Genomic DNA, 22,370 nt, shown 5'->3' with positions numbered 1-22,370 from the left:
AGAGCATGAAAAGCTAACCATAGGGGAATCCTTAATTTAATAAATTAACCCACATAACAGTTGTCATTTCCCTCTCAGAATTTCTACCCAGCTTTTTATACAAATATATTCACAACGTTGAGATGATATAATGTAGTTGGCATCTTAAAACAGCCAGGAAACACCTAGTTCACCCTGGCATGGATGCAGGCTGTGTCCCTATAAGGGTGTAAGCTTTAGGCAGCAACAACTGTGACATAGCCATGTTTAAACCAGGCTTTCCTAGCATGAGGTTTCCTAAAGGAATAAGGACAGAAAGAAAATCCCGTAGCTCAGTTTATGGGGGCATCATTTCTCATAAAAGAAGAACCAGTTGAAATGTAATGTAATAGATTGAGGAGATTAAAATAGAGGGTGGCAAATTAAAGATTATTTCTTTTGGAAGTTTTTGAAGTTTAAATAGTGTATTTTTGCTCTGGGAATATTTGTGGGGCCCCAAGAACATATGATCTACTTTTATTCACATGCATATTGTGACTCATAGCTAAAATATGTTTCTATGAATTTTTTCCAATGTGATATGGAAGGGCAGGGCTAACAGATGTGGGAGCAAAGACAGGTGCTGGCGATTCTGTTTTCCTTTGCATTTAGCCCCTCTTCTGTGCTTTGCAGAAACCCAGTCCTAGAGCTGGGGCAGGAATACAGTTTCTCAGAAAGAATGAGCAGGGGAGGAAAGTCTCCTAGTTAGAATTGACCCATGGGGCATTTGGCTGAGGGGACAGGAAGTAGAGGTGTGCTAGATTCTCATTCCTTTCCTCACACTCTGTGAGAAGGCCTGTTGTCAGCGATCATTTTTCAATTTGTACTAAAAAAAATGTATACTAATGGCATAGTACAATACCTTGAGTAAGGCTGGAAAGTAAATAAAACTGGCAGGTCTTCCTGTCATCTATGTGTGATGTTAATTTAATGAAGTCTCCTCTTACAAGAGGATTTCATTGGTTTGTTTAAAAACAGAATACAGGCTTGTCACATTTATTTCATTCATTATGCTAATCACAAAGCATGACCTTTTTTCAAACATTTTATTTAAACAAAATGACGAAATACTCACAAGTCGTGTCCGAGTAGTTATTACTTATGCTTGTTAATGAACTTCTCACTACAAAGGTCGCCTGGCGTGAGCCGCCTGTGTTGATGCAAAAGGACTGACTCCTGATTAAAAACTAGAAAATGCTGATGGAGGCCAAAGGCAGATAAATGTGCCTTTTGTCTTTTATGGGGAATAAATAGCACGTATTGCCCTATAATAGAGTTAATAACGCCATTTACAAATTGTAGCTTATATTTTTCCTGCCAGTTTGTGATGTACTATGTGACTGACTTAGGGTTCGGATAACATATAGATGCATAGCTTTGAGAGTGGCCACTGCATGGTTTGTGGCCATTTCCACTTGGAAATATTAACTGTCTCCTAAGTTCAACAAGACCCAAGCCAGACTCCCAACCTTCTGTTGGAGCTCCTCGTGTTCTCCTTGGCCTTGAGACTCTGCACCATGGAGTTCCTTTGGATTCATCTGTCTCTTTCAGTGTCTGCTTTCTTTTGCTTTTCTTCCCTCCGCAAGTGGTGACTCCAGGTCCCCGTCCAGTTGGGCCCACCAAACGCTTGTCTTCCTCCAACGTAGCTTCAGATCATGTCACGTCCCTGCTCAGAAACCTGCAAAGATTTCATATTTCCCATCACATCACACCTAAGCTCCTTGACATGCCTTTCAAGGCCTTCCCCAGATGAGATCAATCATACTCATTCAAACTACCACTTATTCATTTCACTGACCTTCATCATGCCCCATAACTCTAGGCCCCTCTTCCTATTGTCATTTGGTTGCCTTTCTTGGAGCTGTTTCCCTCACTGGAATGCCTTTGCTTGACCTTTGTCTTGTTAAACCTATCCTTCAAGGCTAGTCCTGTTCTTCCTGTGGTCTTCTGGCTACATAGCCTTACTGATCTCCTCCTCTTTGAACTCTTAAAGCATTACAAATGTCTCCACTACAACCTTTAGCACTTAATTATATGCCTGCCTTCACATGGGTGGTTGTTTTATAGACAAGCCTATAAGTTTCTAGAAGTCAAAATAAGTCATATATTCTCTAGCCTTCATATAGTGAGTATGTGATAGGTACTATATAGAAGATACTAATCATTTCATATCTTTTCTGTAAAGTTTAGGTTAATAGAAGAATTCCTATTTTTAGATTATATTTTAAAGTAATGTATAGTCATAGTACCAAATAAATGTTTTAATAGAAATGATTGATGCATAATTATTAATTAATATTAATATTAGATTGTTAGATTAACATTAGATATTAATGTAAATATTAGATTAGAAGAGTTTTATCTGCTATCAGCCATAATACTTCTCAAGAAATAAAAAGAGAAAAAAAGAAAGAAAGAAAGCCTAAAGCTGGAGTATGTGTATTTTAAGTATTAATTCAAATGCCACCCTCTTACCAAAGCACTACTTTTTCTACATGGGCCATCCCTGAATGGGTGCTATTATTATAACCCCATTCATCCTATACGTACCTCTAAATAACAATATCCTCTGTATTGTCTTCACACATCTGTCCTCCTTCCTTCTCTTCTACCCCAAACTGAGTTTTTTGATATGAGACACTATGTCTTTTAATCCCTCAATCTGCAGAGACTGACATAGAGCTGGTAACCAATAAATGCTTGCTGGAGAAATAATAAAATATGAGAGCCCTCATGTAACTGTAAGTGTGACATTCTGTGAATACAGTTAGAGTTGGCAAATGACCATTATGTGTTTTCAAAAATAAACCTTTTTCTATTTTTTAAGTGATTATCTAAGATTTTTTTTCTTTTTACTTTTGAGAAAGTTTCTTAATCTATTCAAATGTTATCTTTTTTACATAGACTATTACAGAGAAAATTACAGCTGAGTTTAGAGCAGGAGAAAGTGAATTGTTTCCTGCCAGGCCTAGAGAAGTTTGTAATACAGATATTAAATTAGTCTTCTACTTCTTACAACTTTTCTTAAGAATAGCACCCTTCTCAAAAACAAACAAAAAAACTCCCAAATAACTCTGGGAAAAAAGGGCAAAAGACTTGAATGACATTTCTCCAAAGAAGCAAATAGCTAACAAGCATATGAAAAGATACTCAACTTCACTAATAATCGAAGAAATGAAAATTGAAACCACAATTAGGTATCATCTCACATCCAGGAGGATGGCCAGTATCAAAAATAAAATAGAACAAAAACAAGCGCTAGCGAAGATGTTGAGAAATTGGAACTCTTATGCACCATTGCTGAGAATGTAAAATGGTGCAGCTGCTACAGAAAACGATAGGCAATTTCTCAAAAAATTAAAAATAGAACTCTCATATGATCCAACAATCCCATGTCTGGGTATGCATTCAAAAGCAGGATCTAAAAGAGATATTTACACACCCACGTTCATTGCAGCATTATTCACAATAGCCAAGAGAAAGAAGCAACCTAAATGTCCATCGACAGATGAATGGATAAAGAAAAGTGGTGTATACATACAGTGGAATCTTTTTCAGCCTTAAAAAAGAAGGAAATCCTGTCACAGGCTACAACATGGATGAACCTTGAAGACATTGTGCTACATGAAATAAGCCAGTCATAAAAACAAACAAACAAAAAAAAACACTTAGATACCTAAAGTAGACAAACTCATAGAGACAAGAAAGTAGAATTATGGTTGCCAAGGGCTGGGGGCAGAGGGGAATGGGAAGTTGCTCAGTGGGCATAGGGTTTTGCAAGATGTACAAGTTCTAGAGATCTGTTGCACAACAATGTGAATATAGTTAACACTGTGAAACCGTACACTTAAAAAATAGGTAAGATGATAAATGTCATGTTATGTACTTTCTACCACAATTAAATTAAAAAAAAAATAGCACCTCAAACACATACTCATTATCAATACATTTACATGAACCAGTAGGTACTTAATAAATGTTTCTAATTGTGGTGGTCATGATGAAAGAAATAGTAGAGAATTTTTTTCCTGATTTATATCACTTAAAACAAAGACAAATGATTAAGAGGTCTAATAGTATTGTGACTATTTTGTTGAAAAATGGAACTTGTTACCAAGTACTGAAAACTTCTGATAAGACATATGCAAACTAGAAACTACTATAGTAAATGTTATGGTGATTTATAATTATTGAATTATATTTATTGATGAATATAGGTGTCAATTATTTAAGTATTGAGGTAGACATAATTTTTGCCATTGCTATTATTATGTTGCATGCTTGCACACATTCTTTGTAATGCTTCATGAGGTGTAATTTGTAGTATATAATTTGCACCTTTGTAAAAAAAAGTGTTAAGTAAATAAACGCTAGAATTGAAATGAAACAAGAACTCAGCATTAAAGAAAATTGACCTTGTTTACCGGAGAAAGAAAATCAAAGCTATGATAGCCTTTTTTTCTCTACCTGCTTCCTCTCTACCTATAATCAGGTTTTTCATGTAATTTAATGTATGCAGGGCAACTTTCTCCAAACTACCTACTACTTCCTCTGTTGTCTTTTCAGCAATTTTGATTTAGTGTCACACCCAAAAAAGGGCACACCTATTTAACCCTTTCAACTTGTGAATCAAACACACCCTTATTAAATGAGCTTTTCACATAAACAGTCAGTGTCTGTCATTCTGCTCTGGCTCTGGGAGACAGCAGCATCGCTGAAGGTGAGAGTTGAACAGGGTATGCTGGAAGGAGGAGGACAAGACAAGGCTGTTTTGAGAAGAAGAGTGACATGGTAATGCACGCACAGCTGCCTTCTCCTTCCCATATCCTCTTGGTGTGTCTATAAAAAGCAAAAAGAAGCATCATCATGGTAAGAAACTAACCAAAGTTTTGTTATCTCTTTACTGCCTAAGATTTTGTTTTGAACTTACAAAGTAGTATTATTAATAACATCAATTAGCTTCACAATGATTTATTGTCTAAATCTGGCAAATTCTTTGGGCTTAAAAATCTTAAGCAATTTTGATTGGAAGTGGGAGACTGAGTACTCTTGGAGACTTTGACTTGAATAGAAATGAAAATGTCCAGTATGTGATCTGCTGCTGTCTGTTCTCTTCTAGGTTCTTTAAAATATTGCAGGTAATCATTAACAAGCGCCTCTTGTTAAATATATTTGAGTCAGTTCCATCAGCCATTCCAACAATGTCTATTGTATAGACCTATTGTTGAATATGCTGTAAAGAATTTAATGAATCCCTTTTTTTCTTCAGTTTTAAAAAGTCTTTTCTTCCTACCCCTTTTTCATATTTCAAAGGCAAACAGATGGTCACTCCCTTGGGAAAAAAAGCTAGTGGGGAAATATTGTTTTGAAAGCAAGGATTGATTTTCATTTTTCTTCATGGTAGGCAAAGATAGAACTTTATTACACATTCTTTAAAAATGTAGGTTATCTTTCAAATGCATTCTCCAGTGGGCGTCGGCTGCCTTCTGCCCTCACCAACCTGTCCCCATAACAAGTTATTATGTATTGCACATACTTTCCCCAAACAAGATTTTATTAGGACACAGAAATTTATGGGAGAGACTTGGCTTCTTACAACTCTATCATTCAAGAAGTGGTGGGGACTAAAATAAGTTATAAGAAAAAAGTAATCTTGCAAACTTTTAAGAAAAAAAAGTTTACATAAGACCTATTAAACCCCGCTTCACTAGTTTGATCACAGAAGCATAAATGTGAAGCCCCAAGTAAGTGCTGGACATTATGGCCTCCATTTTATTTGTTAATTCTTTAATACTTAATAGTTTCCCCATCATTTGAGAGTTCAGACACAATGCCTTAATAACTATACTGACGAATAGTCTTTACCCTAAGGTATAAGCTCTTAATCCTCCCCTAGAAATCTTCAGAATCAATATCTTGTGTTCTACAAAGAAAAAAAAAATGCCTTTTTAGAATAATTTGCAAAATTAAAAAAAAAACATTTAGGTTTAAGAGCATAATAACTATGAACCTTCAAACAGAATTTTAAGTTTAATAAGTGACATGTCTGATATTTTGGCCAACTATCTTATTAAAGCCTAGTAGTAAATATCTAAAAATGTATGAAGTGGATTAATTTAACTATAGACTATTGACCATATAGTATTTTGAAGGCAGTTTCTTGGGTTTCTTGTGACATGACATAAAGGTAGACGGAAAGCGCTGCAGGTCCTCACAGCGTAGTGGCTGGTGAGACGACATTTTTATCGGAATTCAAAATGTTGAAATGGGCAGGAACCTGCTGCCTGTGCCTGCAGGCGTAATCAGGACTAGGGCAGTGCAGGAAAGCCTGGTGCACAGGCTTGTCCACCTCAAGCCTGTACAGGAGTGGTGTTTGCAGACTGCAATCCAAACGCACAAGCTGAGGCAGAGAGAAGGCATCTGAGGCTCATGCTGTCTGCCAGGAACAGAGCAGTGAGAGTGATGAAATATTTTACTTCTCAAAGCAGAAGGAGCAGCACATTTCTCAGTCTGCTCACTCCTGACACACACACAGTCCTAATCCTCGCCACCTGCCCCATCCCACTGACCCGAGGACAGAGTCTAATGGAGGGAGCAAAGAACAAGGCCAAATTCCAGGGGAGGGGAAATCAGGCCGGTCTTCCAGGGGGTAGAAAGGAAGTGAGTGGAAGAGCAGTCACTCCAGAGAGTGGAAAAAGATATTAGATGTTGAATGAAAACCCTTACAAGGATAATTGTATAGGCCCCAATGAGTAAAAGCGTGAATCGCCCCAGTTTGGCAGTTCCAACGCAGCTCTGTAGACTCTCCAGGCACTGCCCCTCACAGCCCTTGCTCCTTGGCCTCCGTGGTCTATTTCCCGCCCTTACACCTGTTCCCCTGCCTCTTAGTAAGGTTCTGTTTCTCAGCTCTTTCTGTGTCTGAGGTGAGCCACCTCATCCTTCCCTGTTCATGTTTAAGTATGTGTGTGTATGATAGTCAAATGCAGCCAAAAGGAACAGAACAGGGAGTGGGAGGAGAGAAACAGCACAAACATTACTATGAATCTAGTCCCACTACTAGTCTACTAGTCCCACCAGTTATGTGTGACCATGGGCAAATCACTTTTCATACTGCACTTTTCTCAAATATGAAATAAAGATGATAATTATGGCCTCACATGAGGCACCTGGCACATGTAGGTTCTTAACAAATATTAGTTAAAATGAACAACACAAAAGGAAAAAGGAGAGGCCAATAAGTATATAATATGTGTTCAATGCCATTAAAAACCAAAGAAATGCATGTTACCTAGTTATTGTGAAGCATAACTTGCATCAGAAAAGTATATAAAATATAAATGTAAAGTATAATAAATAATTAAAGGCAAGCATCTGTATAACTAGACACAGGTCAAGAAATAGAATATTGCTACCACCTCATAAGTCTTCTCTGGTTGGTCTCTCTGATTGGGTTTGGATCAAAATCCTGAAAAACACAAACCCAGACACTATAACCCTGAACATTAAATGTTGGTTTTGATCTTACAGGATTTCAATATTTGAGATTATGGCATTTAGGATTGTCTTTCAGGATTATGATCGGAACCAATTAGGAATATGTTCCGTGGAAATATTGAAGGATGTGTGTAAAGATAAGCTACAAATATTTTCTGCAGCCTACAATGCATTGAAAATAACCTAAATGAACATCTGTAGCAATTGTGGTACATGTGCATGCTGGAATTCAATGCAGCCATCAAAAATGTTAATGTAGAAGTATATTTATTGGCATGAATTCAGTGAAAGTACAATATACCAAATAGCATATACAAAATGATATTGTATAAGGCCCTCATAAAAGTCAGGAAGAAAAATAAAAGTCAGGAAGAAAAAATAAAAGTCAGGAAGAAAAAATAGTCAATAGTGATGTTTTAGGATGGAAAAATTAAGGATAATTTATATTTCCTTCTTCATAGTTATTAATATATTCTGGTTTTCAAATATGAATATGTATTTCTCTGTGTGTGTTTTGGTTTTTAAATTTTTTATTTAATTTTTTTTAAAGTTTTAAATTTTAATTGGCAAATAATTGTATATACTTATGGGGTATAATGTGATGTTTTCATATATGTACACATTATAGAATTATTATATTATTATATCCATCTAATTAACATATCTATCACCTTAGATATTTACTTTTTGTAGTGAGACCATTTAAGATCTATTCTTTTAGGCTGGGCATGGTGTCTCATGTCTATAATCCTAGCACTCTTGAGCAGGAGGATCGCTCAAGGTCAGGAGTTTGAAACCAGCCTGAGCAAGAGCAAGACCCCGTCTCTACTAAAAATAGAAAGAAATTAATTGGCCAACTAAAAATATATAGAAAAAATTAGCCAGGCATGGTGGTGCATGCCTGTAGTCCCAGCTACTTGGGAGGCTGAGGCAGTAGGATCACTTGAGCCCAGGAGTTTGAGGTTGCTGTGAGCTAGGCTGACGCCACGGCACTCTAGCCCAAGCAACGGAAGTGAGACTCTGTCTTAAAAAAAAAAAAAAATCCATTCTTTTAGCAGTTTTGAAGTAAACAATATATTATAATTGACTATAGTCACCCTGCTGTGCAATAGAAAATACAGCTTATTCTTCCTATCTAACTGAAATTTTGTGCCCTTTGGTCAACATCTCCCCAACCCCTCCCCTAACCCCAGCCTCTGGTAACCACCATGCGATTCTCTACTTCTGTAAGTTCTACTTTTTTAGATTCCAAATGTAAATGAGATCATGTGCTGTTTGTCTATCTATCCCTGGCTTACTCCACTTAGCACTATGTCCTCCAGGTTTATCCCGGTTATTACAAATGACAGAATTTCCTTCTTTTTAAGGCTGAATAATATTCCATTTTGTATATTTACCACATTTTCTTTATCCATTCATCCACTGATGAACACTTAGGTTGATTTCATATCTTGGCCATTGCGAATAGATCTGCAATGAACATGGAGTGCAAATATCTCTTTGATATACTGATTTCATTTCCTTTGGATACATACCCAGTAGTGAGCTTGCTGGATCATGTGGTAATTCTGTTTTTAGTTGTTTGAGGAGCCTCCATACTGTTCTCCATACTAATTTATATTTCCACCAATAGTATAAGAGTTCCCTTTTCTCCACATTCTCGCCAACATTTATCTTTCATCTTTTTGATGATAGCCATTCTAACAGGTATGAGGTGATGGCTCATTGTGATTTTAATTTTCATTTCCCTGATGATTAGTAATGTTGAGCATTTTTTCATAAACTTGTTGTCCATTTGTATGTCTTCTTTTGAGAAATGTTTATGCAAGTCCTTTGCCCATTTGTAATAGAGCTAGTGTTTTCTTGCTATTGAGTTGTTTGAATTTCTTACATATTTTGAGAATTAACCCTATCTAATGTATGATTTGCGAATATTATTTCCCAGTCTGTGTTTTCTCTTCACTCTGTTGTTTCCCCTTTGCTGTACAGAAGCTTTTTAGTTTGATACAATTTCATTTGTCCATTTGTCTATTTTTGCTTTTATTGCCTGTGCTTTTGGGGTCAAATATGCATTTCTTTTATGGTTTCCTTTTTCATTCACTGTCTCTTCCCCAGAGACTGTATAAAGTGTTTTACCAACATCTCATTTTAACCTTAATGTAATCCAGAGGAGTATTTCAGAAAAAGGATTTTGTGGGAATCATTTGAGAAAGAGACTAAGGCTAGAGACAGGCCTTTGTTCCTGAGTGAAAATTGCTCACTTGAGGTCTGTGATAAACAATTGCTCCCAAACCACTGGCCGTTCCATTGTACACTGTTGTCTGGCTCTTGCTTGTTGATAGGTTGTAGTAAGGCATTTCTGGAAAATGTGGTTGACATGTTCATTTGCTAAATATTTGATTGCCTGTTGGTACGAAGCATTGATGAAGGGTTAGGGACACAGAAGTGAACAAAACAATATTCTTGTCCTTATGAAGCATACATTCTGTAAGGAAAGACAGACCATAAAGAAGTATACAAATAAATATACAATACAGTTGGGTAATGATAAGTGCTATGAAGAAAAGTAAAGGAGGAAGGTTATAGAAAGTGAGAGTGCTATTTTACATAGGGTGATACAAAAGTGTTCTTTCACTGCACCTAACTGCATATCTTTTTTTTTTTTTTTTTTTTTTTTTTTGAGGCAGGGTCTTGCTCTGTCTCCTGGTGTAGAGTGCAGTGGTATCATCACAGCTCACTGCAATCTCAAACTCTTGGGCTGGAGTGATCCTCCTACCTCAGCCTCCCAAGTAGTTGGGACTACAGGTGCATGCCACCACATCCAGCTACTTTTTTCTATATTTTGTAGAGACAGGGTCTTGCTGTTGTTCAGGCTGGTCTTGAACTCCTGGTCTCAAGCAATCCTCCTGCCTCAGCCTCCCAAAGTGCTAGGATTACAGATGTGAGCCACTGCGTCTGGCCTAATTGCATATCTTCTATACGTATGATCAGTTAAAAAAAAAGTTAAAAACAACTAGACTTCTATTTGTTTTCTTTATTCTAGCCAAGTTTCATTAAAGATAGTGCTCACAAGCAATGATATGCCAAGTTCTGTAGACATGTTAACTCTTTTAGAAACTGCATCTGATACAGCTGCTATTTTCATCTCTATCTCACCAACTGAGAACCACAAATTCATCTTATTATTTACTTAGCCTCTATAATTTTAACTTGGGCTATGAAACATCAGCAGAATATCAGACTGTTAATTATGCCAGCTGTCACTGTCATAGGCCACTTTGTGCTTCTCAAAGCATGTTCATGTATATCATTCTACATGAATTTTCTCAATACCCTGTGTGACAGATATGCAATTTTTGAGAAGGTAAATTATTTGATTCCTATTTAGTAGTATTCCTGAGTTCTATCATGAAAGCATGCAATCTGCTTATTAATTTGAAAACTATTGCTAGAAAATCAGCAATTCTTACTATAAACTACAGGAAACTGAGAAATTTCTGGGCAGTATACATTAATTGGAAAGAAAAAGATTGTTCTACTTTCCAGAAACAAATCCACTATTTTCTGCCACACTTTTAAATATGGTTAAGCTGACCTTCAGTTTGAGGTCTCAAGGTCACTAGAAGTCTCAGAGGCAGCCTAGAGTCAGCAGTGCTGCGCTAGAGAGACTTGCCCCCTCCTCTTTTCCAATCACCAACCCCTAGCACCACCCCCTGTCCCCTGCCCCCTGTGCCTGGTGGGAGGGCAGGTGGGCTGTGTCAGTGTCACTAAGGCTGCTCCACCGTTCTCTCCCCAACTTATGCCCTCTCTCCCTCATGTCATTTGTACATGGGTGACCTAACTCAAGTTAAGTCCTTGGTTCTTTATACTTAGATTTGAAGACTTACTGATGGGCTTTTTTTGTGTTTTAAAGACATTATTCTTGATCTTTGACATGAGTTACTGTGTGAGTCATTCTTTTTAAATTGCGTAATTAAAGTATGTACTTTGTTAGTTGTGAGTCAATAAAAAAGGAACTAATTTGACTACTTCACAATGAACACATTTCCATTTTCCAGTGTGGCTAAACTTTACTCCAATTAGGAACTAAGTAGTCAGTGATTTGATTATGTTACCAGGATATGCAAACTGTGAGGTAGAATAAAAAAATACTTTTGCTACAAATTTCAAACTCCCATATCTCCTTTTAGTTACATATTCCACATAAGGAAAAAAAAAACTTGCCAAATTAGGATTATACATTTCAACTATAAAGTGAATTAATTCAGCCTGATAGTTATCTTTGTGAGACAAAGAACATGTTAGGGAGACCAGTAGAGAAACATTCTGGGTCCTGGTTACTCATAATTAGGCGCACAGTATTAGTCAGGATCGCAGCACAGGAAACACAGCATGCTCTCCTTGAGTCACCCAGGAGAATAATGAAGAACTATTCACCAAGTATGTGGCAAGGTTTTAAGGAAACTAAAAGGGGCTAAACAAGCTAAAGCTTCAGGATTCTTCACTCACATGGCCTCTTCCAAGGCTCTGTCCCTAAATCTGTAATTTAGAATTTTGTGTTCTTTTACTTAAAGAAAGCTCTTAAAATTATATATGCCTCACGCCCCACAGAACTTCGTTCTACCCCAAGCAAAGGCTAGTGAGGCAATCCAGGGCTGGCACCTGCTGAGACCCTTTTCCATCTGAGGCCAGAAGGAGCAAGAGGAAGAAGCTACCATGGAACCCGGAGAGAGAGCGCAGTTGCAGGGGAGGACTACCTGGCAAAGACTGACTAAACCCAGCCACACTCAATCCAAAGCCTCATTGGGAGATGGAGATATGGGGGAAAATCAGTGCCTCCCACTGGCTGAACCTAAGCAAAGCCAAAGGGCAAGGACGTCAGTTGCTACACTCCATCATGATTGGGGGCTAGGGCACAGACAACAGTGTGTGAAAGGAGAGCAAATAGAAATATCCAACTCTGTTCACAGAATTACCTGAATTCTAAACATAGAACTCCATCACAAGAGAGGGTTCATCAGCTCTCTCTCTTATTGTAGTGCACGGCCTGGGAATAAATATGGCATACAGATGTAATGTGCTCTATGCAGTCAGTACATTCATAAAAGTGGTATGTAAATCATATTCTAGTAAATAAAGTCTTATTTTTCTGAGACTACATTGTTATTTCAAATGGGAAAAATTACCAAGCCAGCTTTTAGAAAACCCGATTTGTGTCTTAGGAAAATTATTTACATTCTTTTGGCATGGTTTGCCTCTTTAAGGTAAGGAGAAAATTCTGGCACAAAGTAGATGCTCAATAATTATTGGGAGTGGCCGGGTGCAGTGGCTCACGCCTGTAATCCTAGCTCTCTGAGAGGCCGAGGTGGGCGGATTGCTCGAGGTCAGGAGTTCGAAACCAGCCTGAGCAAGAGTGAGACCCCGTCTCTACTATAAATAGAAAGAAATTAATTGGCCAACTAACATATATAGAAAAAATGAGCCGGGCATGGTGGCACATGCCTGTAGTCCCAGCTACTCAGGAGGCTGAGGCAGGAGGATCACTTGAGCCCAGGAATCTGAGGTTGCTGTGAGCTAGGCTGCTGCCACGGCACTCATTCTAGCCTAGGCGACAAAGTGAGACTCTGTCTCAAAATAATAATAATAATAATAAGTATTATTATTGGGAGAATGAATGAGTGAATGATCCTACAACTCGAACATACCATGATCTTATCTTTTATCTCCCTTTCTGATTGATCAAGTGTCAGTGGCTTTAATCAATTAGGTTTCACTCTGTCTCTGTCAAAAAGTAAATGACCTAAAGACAATAGTTACTGGAAACTGGGAGTCTGCTTTATGAAAGAAACTCTTTGGGAGAATGAAAATTTAAGTCATAAATGATGGCTTTCATATTTAATAATGCCTCTTTTTCAGGACACTGTTTAAGCTGGAAGTTAAAAAAAATAGTCTATCACTTTTTTGTTACCCAATCATATACTTTTGATTTTACACAACAAGATGTCATTGTTGTTTGGCTTGAAGTGGCAGCATAGGAAAAAAACAAACCTTGAGGTGTAAGTAGAGAGGCATGTGTCATTTGATGTTGAAAGGACATAGAAGAGATTTAAAAAACAGGGAAATAGTGAGCAGCAGAGATGGGGTGGGCACTGGAAGTGGTGACATATATTAGAAATAGCACAGAGTGAGCAAGCATCCACTCTGGTAGCCTAGGGGGAGTGATGCTGGAGAGGAAGGCTCTGAAAGCCCTAACGTCAAGGATTATTGGTTGCACCATATGAAATTGGGCAATAAATCAAAAATGGTCAAATGTAGCAATTTCATATGCTTTTGCATAAGAGGCCTGCCTACTACTTAACAGTGGTATAGCTTGTGGGTCATTGAATGCAAGCATTCACTCATTGTAACAGCTCTAGAAGAAATCACTATTATAGCATGAATGTAATAACAACGGTTCATAGTTCTGTCTCTGGAACCATTAAGAAGTAGCTACACTATATTTAGTATAACTTAGGGAGGGAACTATATAACATATAATAGAAAAACATTAATTTGAAAAGTTTCAGTGTTTAATATAGCACTGTTTACTTATATGAACATTTCATTTCTTCTTTTGCATTATGTGTGTGTATATTTAGAGTGGGCCATATGTTATATATTAGTACAATAATTATCAAAAAGGAAAACACAAAATGGAGAGGTAGGCAGGATAGGCATTTATTTTAAATGCCTATTTCAAATCTGGGTCTGTAGTATCAGGAATTTGTATCTGGATCCTTACATTTAATTTTACCTGTCTGGTGTTTCTGATATTGAGATGATACTCTGCCATACACTTATCATGGGAAAATGTAATTTTAACTTTAATTCTAAATGTCTTCAGAATGAACATCCTGGAAGTTATAAGAAAAGAGTGATGTCTCCTCATGAAAGTCTTTCTTGCTTTTTGTGTTTCTCCCAAAGTAACTCTACCACAGATTTTCTATCCAGCTTTGCCTATTTCTTTTTTCTCTCCCTTCCCCACTCCCCATCTTTGTGTTTTATTTAACTGTCACATGGTTCTAAAGTATTTCTTACTTTTATTGAACATAATTTTCTGACCCCATTTTTACTTTTAAAAGTTGAAGGGTAAAGTAGCTCAGATTCCTAAAATTTTAAGCCACACAACTAAAACACTAGAACTATTCTTTAAAAAAAATCTTTTTTATCTTTTTATTCTTTAAGAAAAAAAAGTTCCTCACCAGCACAAACACACATATACACGTGTTGTAAACAAGTAACATGGCCAGTCGTATCATTTACAATAATTTCTGGTTGACTCTTCCTCATTATGGCTGAAATGAAGAACTAAGGTATCTTTCAGAAATCAACAAAGTGAGCTCTTAGAGAATCACAAGTGCTTAGGGGAAAAAAAAAGAGTTACTTTTGTACATTGATGACCACAAGTTAGAAGGTTGCACAGGTGAGTACATGTACAAAGATCTTGATCTGCTTTCCCGACTCAGAGTTGGGCTGCGAGCCAAGAGTAAACCTGAAGAAATCAAAGTTTGTGTGCCAGTAGCTCCACTAACATGCAGAATGCTCACATGGGCTGAATAAAGCTGCAAAGTCTTGACCACACTAAGTCTTGAGCAGAAAAGATTTTCATTCTGTTTTGTTTAGACTTGTGTTTCTAGTTATCTCCAAGAGTATTGAAAACTCCCTCTTGAAAGGGAGGAAGGATGTTATAGTTCTTTAGTAGCAGCAAATACTTTATGTCCGTCTCTAGCTATAAATCGTTGTCCTAGCTTTGGGAATGCAGACAGGACATTTTTCCTGCTCTGGAGGGACTTATATTCTGCTGAGGAATGAAAAGGTGGGAAACATATGATTAATTTTTAAACAGTATGTTATTTACATTTTCAAATAATATGCTCAACATATTTTTCTTTAATCTTCAAACATGATTTCAGGTGAAGTACTTCTAAATTTAAAGCAATGATTCCAATTCTGAAAAAAATTGCAATAAATACACTATTTTGCCTATCATTAACATGTCCAGACATTTTGGACATACTGTAGTTTATATTAATGATTTATCCTGTATGTCCTGGACTTTTGTTCTCCATTAGTTAGGAGACAGCACAGATCTCTGAAAGTATATATAACAGTGCAAAATAACATTTACTAAGTGGTATCTGCTGATAGCAGGTGTTGCCACACCACACAGGTTGAGAATCACAGAACAGCACTGCAGCCAGTGCTGCCTGGGCCTCTGCACACTGCTGAAAGACAATCTTGTCACGGATGCTCACATATGCCCATTAATGAGCCACGTTTAATATTAGCCAACAAGAATACTCTAAAATAGGTCCCGGCACAAATCCCATGGACCACCTATAAAATAATCCTGTTGTGGACTGCTGCATCCCTGTTGGGCATGGGTGATGGGAGGTGCCAAATGCAGATTCTGCACAGTGAGGTGTGCAGGCTGCCTTAAGGTGGGCAGAAAGTACATGGTAACAAGATAAATACAAAAGAGGTTCCTAGATCGCATGTGCTCTGAGAACCTTCAGCCCCTGGCCAGGCATGGAGGAGAGCTGGGGCGAGTCTGGGGGAGCATGAGGAAGCCTGATGGGCCCCAGCAACCTCTTTGCAAAATACTCCCCTTCCTATTATCATCAAGATAGAGGGACAAGGTTTGGGCCTCCCATCCTAGGTTTAAGACTCTAAACCAGGTGTCCTCAAACTATGTCCCAGGGGCCACATGTGGCCCACCGAGGACATTTATCTGGCCCACCAGGTGTTTTTGCCGCTGCTGCCTGTCCTGCTTAGCAGCTGACTCCTCCCGGGCCCACAGTGCGCATGTGTGGAATGTGCGCCGCACTCTCCAACGGCCCTCCAACGGTCCGAGGGACAGTGAACTGGCCCGCTGTTTAAAAAGTTTGAGGACCCCTGCTCTAAACCCAAAAGGCCAAACCTATAAAGGTGCCTACTAACACTCTCTGATGACTCCCAGACCATCTAGTTTTTTGTTCTTCATCTGCCATATTTCCTCCCTGAGCACTGGAAAGAAACAATCCCTCGCTGAAAAGAAATGTGTACCCTGTTAAGGAAAGGGTGTTCCTCAAAGATTTGACTGAGGACTTTACTCAGGAGGCATGAAGCATTCTGAGCACTGCTCAGATGATCCTGTTTGGAGATGTGATCCTGCACATCTATAGGGACCTGGCCCCTAGGGGGAAGACTGCATTCCCCTGTAAATGAGAGTCTACCTTTTGAAAAGACATGGGTCCCTCCCTTAAGAACTATGAAATATGTATCCAAGCCAGATGGACTGTGCCACACACACACTGCATTTCTGCTCTTTATTTCCCAGGGAAAATCTCTACTTTTTGTAAAAGGCAAAGGATTTATATGATCTGAAGAGAAACCAGAGTATGAAAAAAAAATTTTTTTTGAGACAGTCTCACTCTATTGCCCAGGCTAGAGTGCTATGGTGTCAGCCTAGCTCACAGCAACCTCAAACTCCTGGGCTCAAGCGATTCTCTTGCCTCAGCCTCCTGAGTAGGTGGGACTACAGGCACGTGCCACCATGCCCGGCTAATTTTTTTTTTCCTGAAAATCTCTATTTTTAAAGCAACTTTATTAAGATATAATTATACCCATATTAAGTGTACAGTTTGATGAGTTTTGAAAGATACGTACATGTGTAACCATCACCATAATCAAGATATAAAGCATTTCCTTTATCCCCAAAAGTTCATTAGTGGCTCTTCCTTCTCTATTACGTCCCCCCACCCCTTGCCACTACCTGCCTCCACCCTCAGGCAACCACTGATCTACTATAATAGGTTAGATTTGTATTGTATAGAAGGTCATATAAATGTAAAGATGCAGTATGTAATCTTTGGAGTCTGGCTTCTTCCACTTGGCATAATGCTGTTGAGATTTGCCCATGTGGTTACATGTTTCAGAATTCTGTTGGTAGTATTCTGTTGTATGGATGTACCACAATTTGTTTATCCATTCACCAGCTGATGGGTGTTTGAGTTGTTTCCAGTTTCTGGCTATTATGAATGAAGCTACTATGAACAATCATGTATAAACAAATAAAACTCTGGAATTCTGGTAAATTCAACAGAACAGTCTGGTGAGTGATAAACAGGCTGCCCCTCTCAGGAGAGGAAGAGTCAAGTAGTTGAGACAAGTAGAGGAGCAAACTTTTTTTTGTAAAATGCAGCTATAGCCAAAACTGAAAAAAAAATGCCTTGTACTGAGCACGGAGAGGACTGCTGATCGGGCATCTTCACTGTATGGGAAAACGGATTGCAACATCATTGGCAGCATGGACTAATACCTACCCTTAGCTGTTTTATTTTGACAGGGACTGGAATTGAGCCAAGAGACTCAAACCTATTTTCCTGGCTACTTCTTCAGGATACGTTTGAAGGCCTGTCCAGGCAGTGGAGACAAAGAGCTCTGTATCAGAGTCAGACAGACTTTACTGGCTTGGGCCTTGGACAGAGATAAGTCACCTTGGCAAATGGGCATGAAAAGACTGCCTACCTTAAGGGCTGCTGGGAGGATAAAATGAGAATCTACATATAGCACTAGTGCCTAAGGATGGCTCAGTAAACATGTATTAGGACTTAAAATTATGTGACACCTTTGATTTGTAGAAAAAGAATACAAATGTTTCATTAGAATATTTTAATGTATTTTTTTCTTAATCACACTGCGAATTCTTTCTATTAATGTATTATTTATATAACCACTGAAGAACTGAATTAATCAAAACTTGGCTAGATTTTTAGAAACATAGCACCTCAGTCACAAAAGCTCCAAGTGGCTGCACTTAGTCCCTCTCTTGGCAGCAGCTGTCTAGTCCCAAAGCTCCCACAAGTGCTTCTCAGATCAGTTTTACCTCAGGAGTTTGTGAGCAAATCTGATTCATGAGCACCTCCTCAGGTCTGATTCTGGGGGTGTGTGACCTGGTTCCTGGTGAACCTCCGCGTCCTCTAAAAGGGGCTGGGGGCTCGGTGGTGAAGTGGAAAGAGCATGAGCTGGAAGGGGAGGACTGGGGTTTGAATTCTGACTTTATTGCCCTCCCCTTTATTTATCTCCCTCCCCCACTTCCTCTCTTTATGGTCCGAGCTTCCTTTCCTCATCTCTGCTGTGGAGTAACAGCATTACCTCACGAGGCTGTAGCAGGATGACACGATGTTATAATACAGTGCCAGGACGGTCTCAACAAATGCTTGTTGACGCTGTTAATTTCACGCGTTATTTCACCCTCTTTCCTATTTCCGATCTCCAAAGTCCGCCGGCTGCATGTAAGCCAAATGGAAACGGAGGTACTTTAAAGAGTAATGGGGGAATCTCCCAGTACATAGTCTATATTGTCTTGAATGTTCCCCTTCCAGGACAGGTGGGACTCTTTTCTGTCTTACCAGGACTCCAGCTAGCACCTGGGTTTTGAGTGTGAGCGTTAAGTCCTAAGACACAGTAGCCACGCGTCTGAGCCTACTTTCTGTGGAGTCAGCTACCTGGAATACGCTTCCGTCCCCTAGGAGCCCAGCTGTGCCCGCCGCTCCCGCTCCCGCCTTCCCCGGGCCCGCCTCCTGCTCCTCCTGCCCACCCCTCGGCCCCTCACCTGCCCTGTCCTGCGCCCGCAAATCCCGGCGCGCCCATTGGCGGGTTTGCTTTTATTGATTTGCGCCGAGCTCTCCTGGCTTCCGGCGCGGGCACCAGGTGCGAGCCGTTTTGCTCCAGGCGCCGTAGGAAGCGCGGGATTCCCCCTTCCTGGCACCCGTGCGGGTCGTTAGCGGCCGGCCAAAGGCTCCCTCCCAGGCGCGCCCGAAGCCCCGCGGGGTGGCGAGGGACAGGCCGGGGCCGTGGGCGGCGTGGACAGAGCCCCGCGCGCTCCCGGGCCCGAAGGGGGTGTGCGAAGGCGGTCGCCCCTGCGTCTTCGCGGGCGCGGGCGCGCGCTCCTCCGTACTCACGCTTCTAGGACCTCCCCGAGGGGAAAAGGCTCCCGGGTGAACCCGGAGACCCGGCGTGGGTTCGCGGGGGACCTGCGGCGTTTGAACGCTCGCGCGCTTCTCCCATTGGAGGTCGGGTGCGGGGCGGGCCCAGGTGCAGGGTCCCTCCGCGCTTGCTTTGTTTGGGGTTTGCGAGTACTGTACGTTGGCTTCTCCACGTTCTCGAGGAGAAGGCTGCTAGTACTGCTTTTTCTCGTCCCCCTCCCCTCCTTCGAAAAGAAAGGGCGGTGTTTCAGAAAAAAATTCCACCTTAAGATACTTTAGTGTGTTTACTGCTCTGTGGTCACGCCTAGCTCTTTTGCAATTGCATCTTTCTTTATTGAGGAAGGAGGTAAAAAGCAAAAGCTAGAGAGAACTGGGAGTTGTTTGTTTTGCATGTGTGATTACTTGGACATTTCAAATTTTCCTTAAAGTTTATAGTTAAAGGAAATGTTTTTCTAAGTAGTGCCCCCAGAAACTTACGTGTTTAAGAAAAATTTAAAACTTAAGACTAGAGTTTATTTTGTTGGAATGAATGTAATAAATGCACAATTTCTCATTTTCAATTAGAAACTCTGGTCTACTATTTGGGTTGTAGTTCTGTGCGATGCTACTAAAGGGGCAAACACCAGATTCTCAAATTTTCCCATCCCCTTTTCTTTTTCAGTCCAGAGCACAACCACCAGATGAGAACAGAAGGAAGCCAGTTTTGGGGAAACTTGGCACTCTATTCGCGGCAGGAAGGAGAAGGAACACCAGGACCGGTCTAGAGAGTCCCACCAGCTCAAATGCCAAATCAGTGTCTCCCAAAGATGTAACCTCTTCTAAACTCCCTGAAAGAGAGAATGAGAAGAGTAAATCTCAGAGTAGCCAACCGAAGCAAACGGACACGTGCGAGGAGGGCTCCCCCCAGGAGAGACCCCAAGAGGCAGAAGGCGAGCACTCGGAGAACTGCGTCCAGGCGTTGTCCCCTGAGGCCGAGCTGTCACCTTGCGCTAGCAGCAGTGCAGCGGCTGCGGCTGTGCAGCAGTGCCATGAAAGTGATTCACCCCAATTAGAACCTCTGGAGGCAGAGACTTTCCCAGATGCCACCGCCGCTGCCAAGCAGCTGCATTCCTCGCCAGGGAATTCCTCCAGGCAAGAGGACCTAGAGACGCCCGCCCGCAGTCCGGGGGAGGACGCTTCGCTGGGCTCCGGCCGCCAACAGGAGCCTTTCCCGGGTGCGAGGGGTGTGCCTGGGTCGCCCACCCGGGAGCGGCCAGCAGGAGGACTAGGCGAGACCCCTGACGGAGTCGCCAGCCTGTGTGCCGAAGGAGGCTCTCCGGGGCCCCTAGACGCGCGCAGCCAGCCCCCCGAGGACGCATCTGCTCCGACAGGTGACCCTCCAGCCGAGGGCGCCGGGAGTGGAGTCGGCCCGGGGCAGGCCCGCGGCACAGGCCGGCCCGATTCCCAGCCGGGCGACCGCGCTCATCCCGCCAAAGTGTTGACTTTGGACATCTACTTGAGTAAGACTGAAGTGGAGCAGGTGGACGAGCCGGTCGTGATTACTGCCAGCGCAGAGGATTGCGGCGACTGGGACGACATGGAGAAGAGGTCGAGCGGCCGCAGGTCCGGGAGGCGGAGGAGGTCGCAGAAATCCACCGACTCCCCCGGTGCAGACGCCGAGCTGCCCGAGAGCACGGCGAGGGACGACGCGGTGTTCGACGACGAGGTGGCGCCAAACCCGGCCGCCGACAGTGTCTCCGCGGAAAAGAAAGTGAAATCTCCGCGGGCGGCCCCCGATGGGGGCGTTGCCTCCGCCGCCAGCCCAGAGTCCAAGCCCAGCCCCGGCCCCAGAGGGCAGCTCCGAGGGGAGTCGGAGCGGAGCAAGCCGCCGCCCCCGACCTCGTCCCCCACCAAGCGGAAGGGCCGGAGCCGCCTCCCCGAGGCCGTGCCCACCCCGCCCGCCGGCGGCGCGCGGGCTCCGGGCAGGGAGCCCCCAGGCACCAAGGGCGCGGCGGCCGAGAGCGGGGAGGAGGCGGCTCGGGTCGTGCCCCGCGAGCTCACCGTCCGGAGCAGCTCGCTGCTGCCCGAGATCAAGCCCGAGCACAAGCGGGGCCCGCTGCCCAACCACTTCGACGGCCGGGCGGACGGAGGTCGAAGCAGGGAGCTGGGCAGATCGGCAGGAGCCTCCGCAGCTGCCGACGCCGACGGCCTGAAGCCCAGGAACCATTTCGGGGCGGGCAGGTCCACGGTGACTACCAAAGTGACCCTGTAAGTAGCTGCGGGAGACGTGCTGGGGGCCGCCCGCTCGGGGTCTTCCCATTTGTGGAAGAAATGACTGTGCACACAGTTTCCCCCATGTGTTGAACTTAAGATAGTGAAGGGCCACTTTACACAGTTAACAGTTACACATGTGGCCGCCTCTCTCGGTTAATTCCTATTTTAATATATTATTTAAGTAAAAATGGGATATCCCTTGACGCTCAGTGTTTACGTATGGAAATGAGACTTCGTGGCTTGACATGAGTTAATTCTGTTTTTTATTCAAAATGAACACGTGTGTTCCAGAGGAGGACGTTCTTAAAACACACATGCAGTGAATTTAAGAACTTGGAGCAAACACTGATATTTACCTATGTTCTGTATGACCCAGTAGCTTTGACATGTGTGTTTAAGATAATTCACAGAGCCTTTTATGGAACTAAGTGCATTATTGGCCTAAAGCTTTTTAAAAAGCCCCAAATACAAGTATCTTGGTTGGTTCTTCCCCTTTATAATGTTAGGGAATCTGGTGATATTTTTGCCTCCAGGTTGAAAAGTAATTTTAAGTTATTGAAATGGAGACAGATCAGTGTTCTTACTGGAAGATTATTT

The 22,370-nt window shown here is 41.6% G+C and overlaps 1 protein-coding gene and 1 long non-coding RNA gene across 3 annotated transcripts in view; one reads left to right on the top strand and one right to left on the bottom strand.

The window, feature by feature from the left end:
• CRYBG1 (crystallin beta-gamma domain containing 1) overlaps positions 1–22,370 on the top strand; it is a 188,576-nt gene that overhangs the window by 117,892 nt on the left and 48,314 nt on the right. The window contains exon 3 of one of the 2 annotated variants that reach the window (XM_012753155.3): positions 20,182–21,767. In XM_012753155.3, the coding sequence (XP_012608609.1) occupies positions 20,182–21,767 (1,586 nt within the window). Of the gene's footprint in view, positions 1–20,121; positions 21,768–22,370 lie in introns of those variants that run through there. The other variant, XM_076003089.1, reaches the window with a different exon arrangement.
• LOC142870948 (uncharacterized) lies at positions 1,285–21,667 on the bottom strand. Its single transcript, XR_012919295.1, has 4 exons — positions 21,561–21,667; positions 19,497–20,347; positions 18,688–18,821; positions 1,285–1,696 (listed from the first exon to the last, which is right to left on the bottom strand). It is a non-coding gene; the product is annotated as an uncharacterized LOC142870948 (long non-coding RNA).

This window comes from Microcebus murinus, chromosome 5, assembly GCF_040939455.1.
Source record: "Microcebus murinus isolate Inina chromosome 5, M.murinus_Inina_mat1.0, whole genome shotgun sequence".
NCBI lineage: Eukaryota > Metazoa > Chordata > Mammalia > Primates > Cheirogaleidae > Microcebus > Microcebus murinus.
Note: the sequence above shows the minus strand (reverse complement) of the source record. Positions and strands in the feature narration are given on the sequence as shown.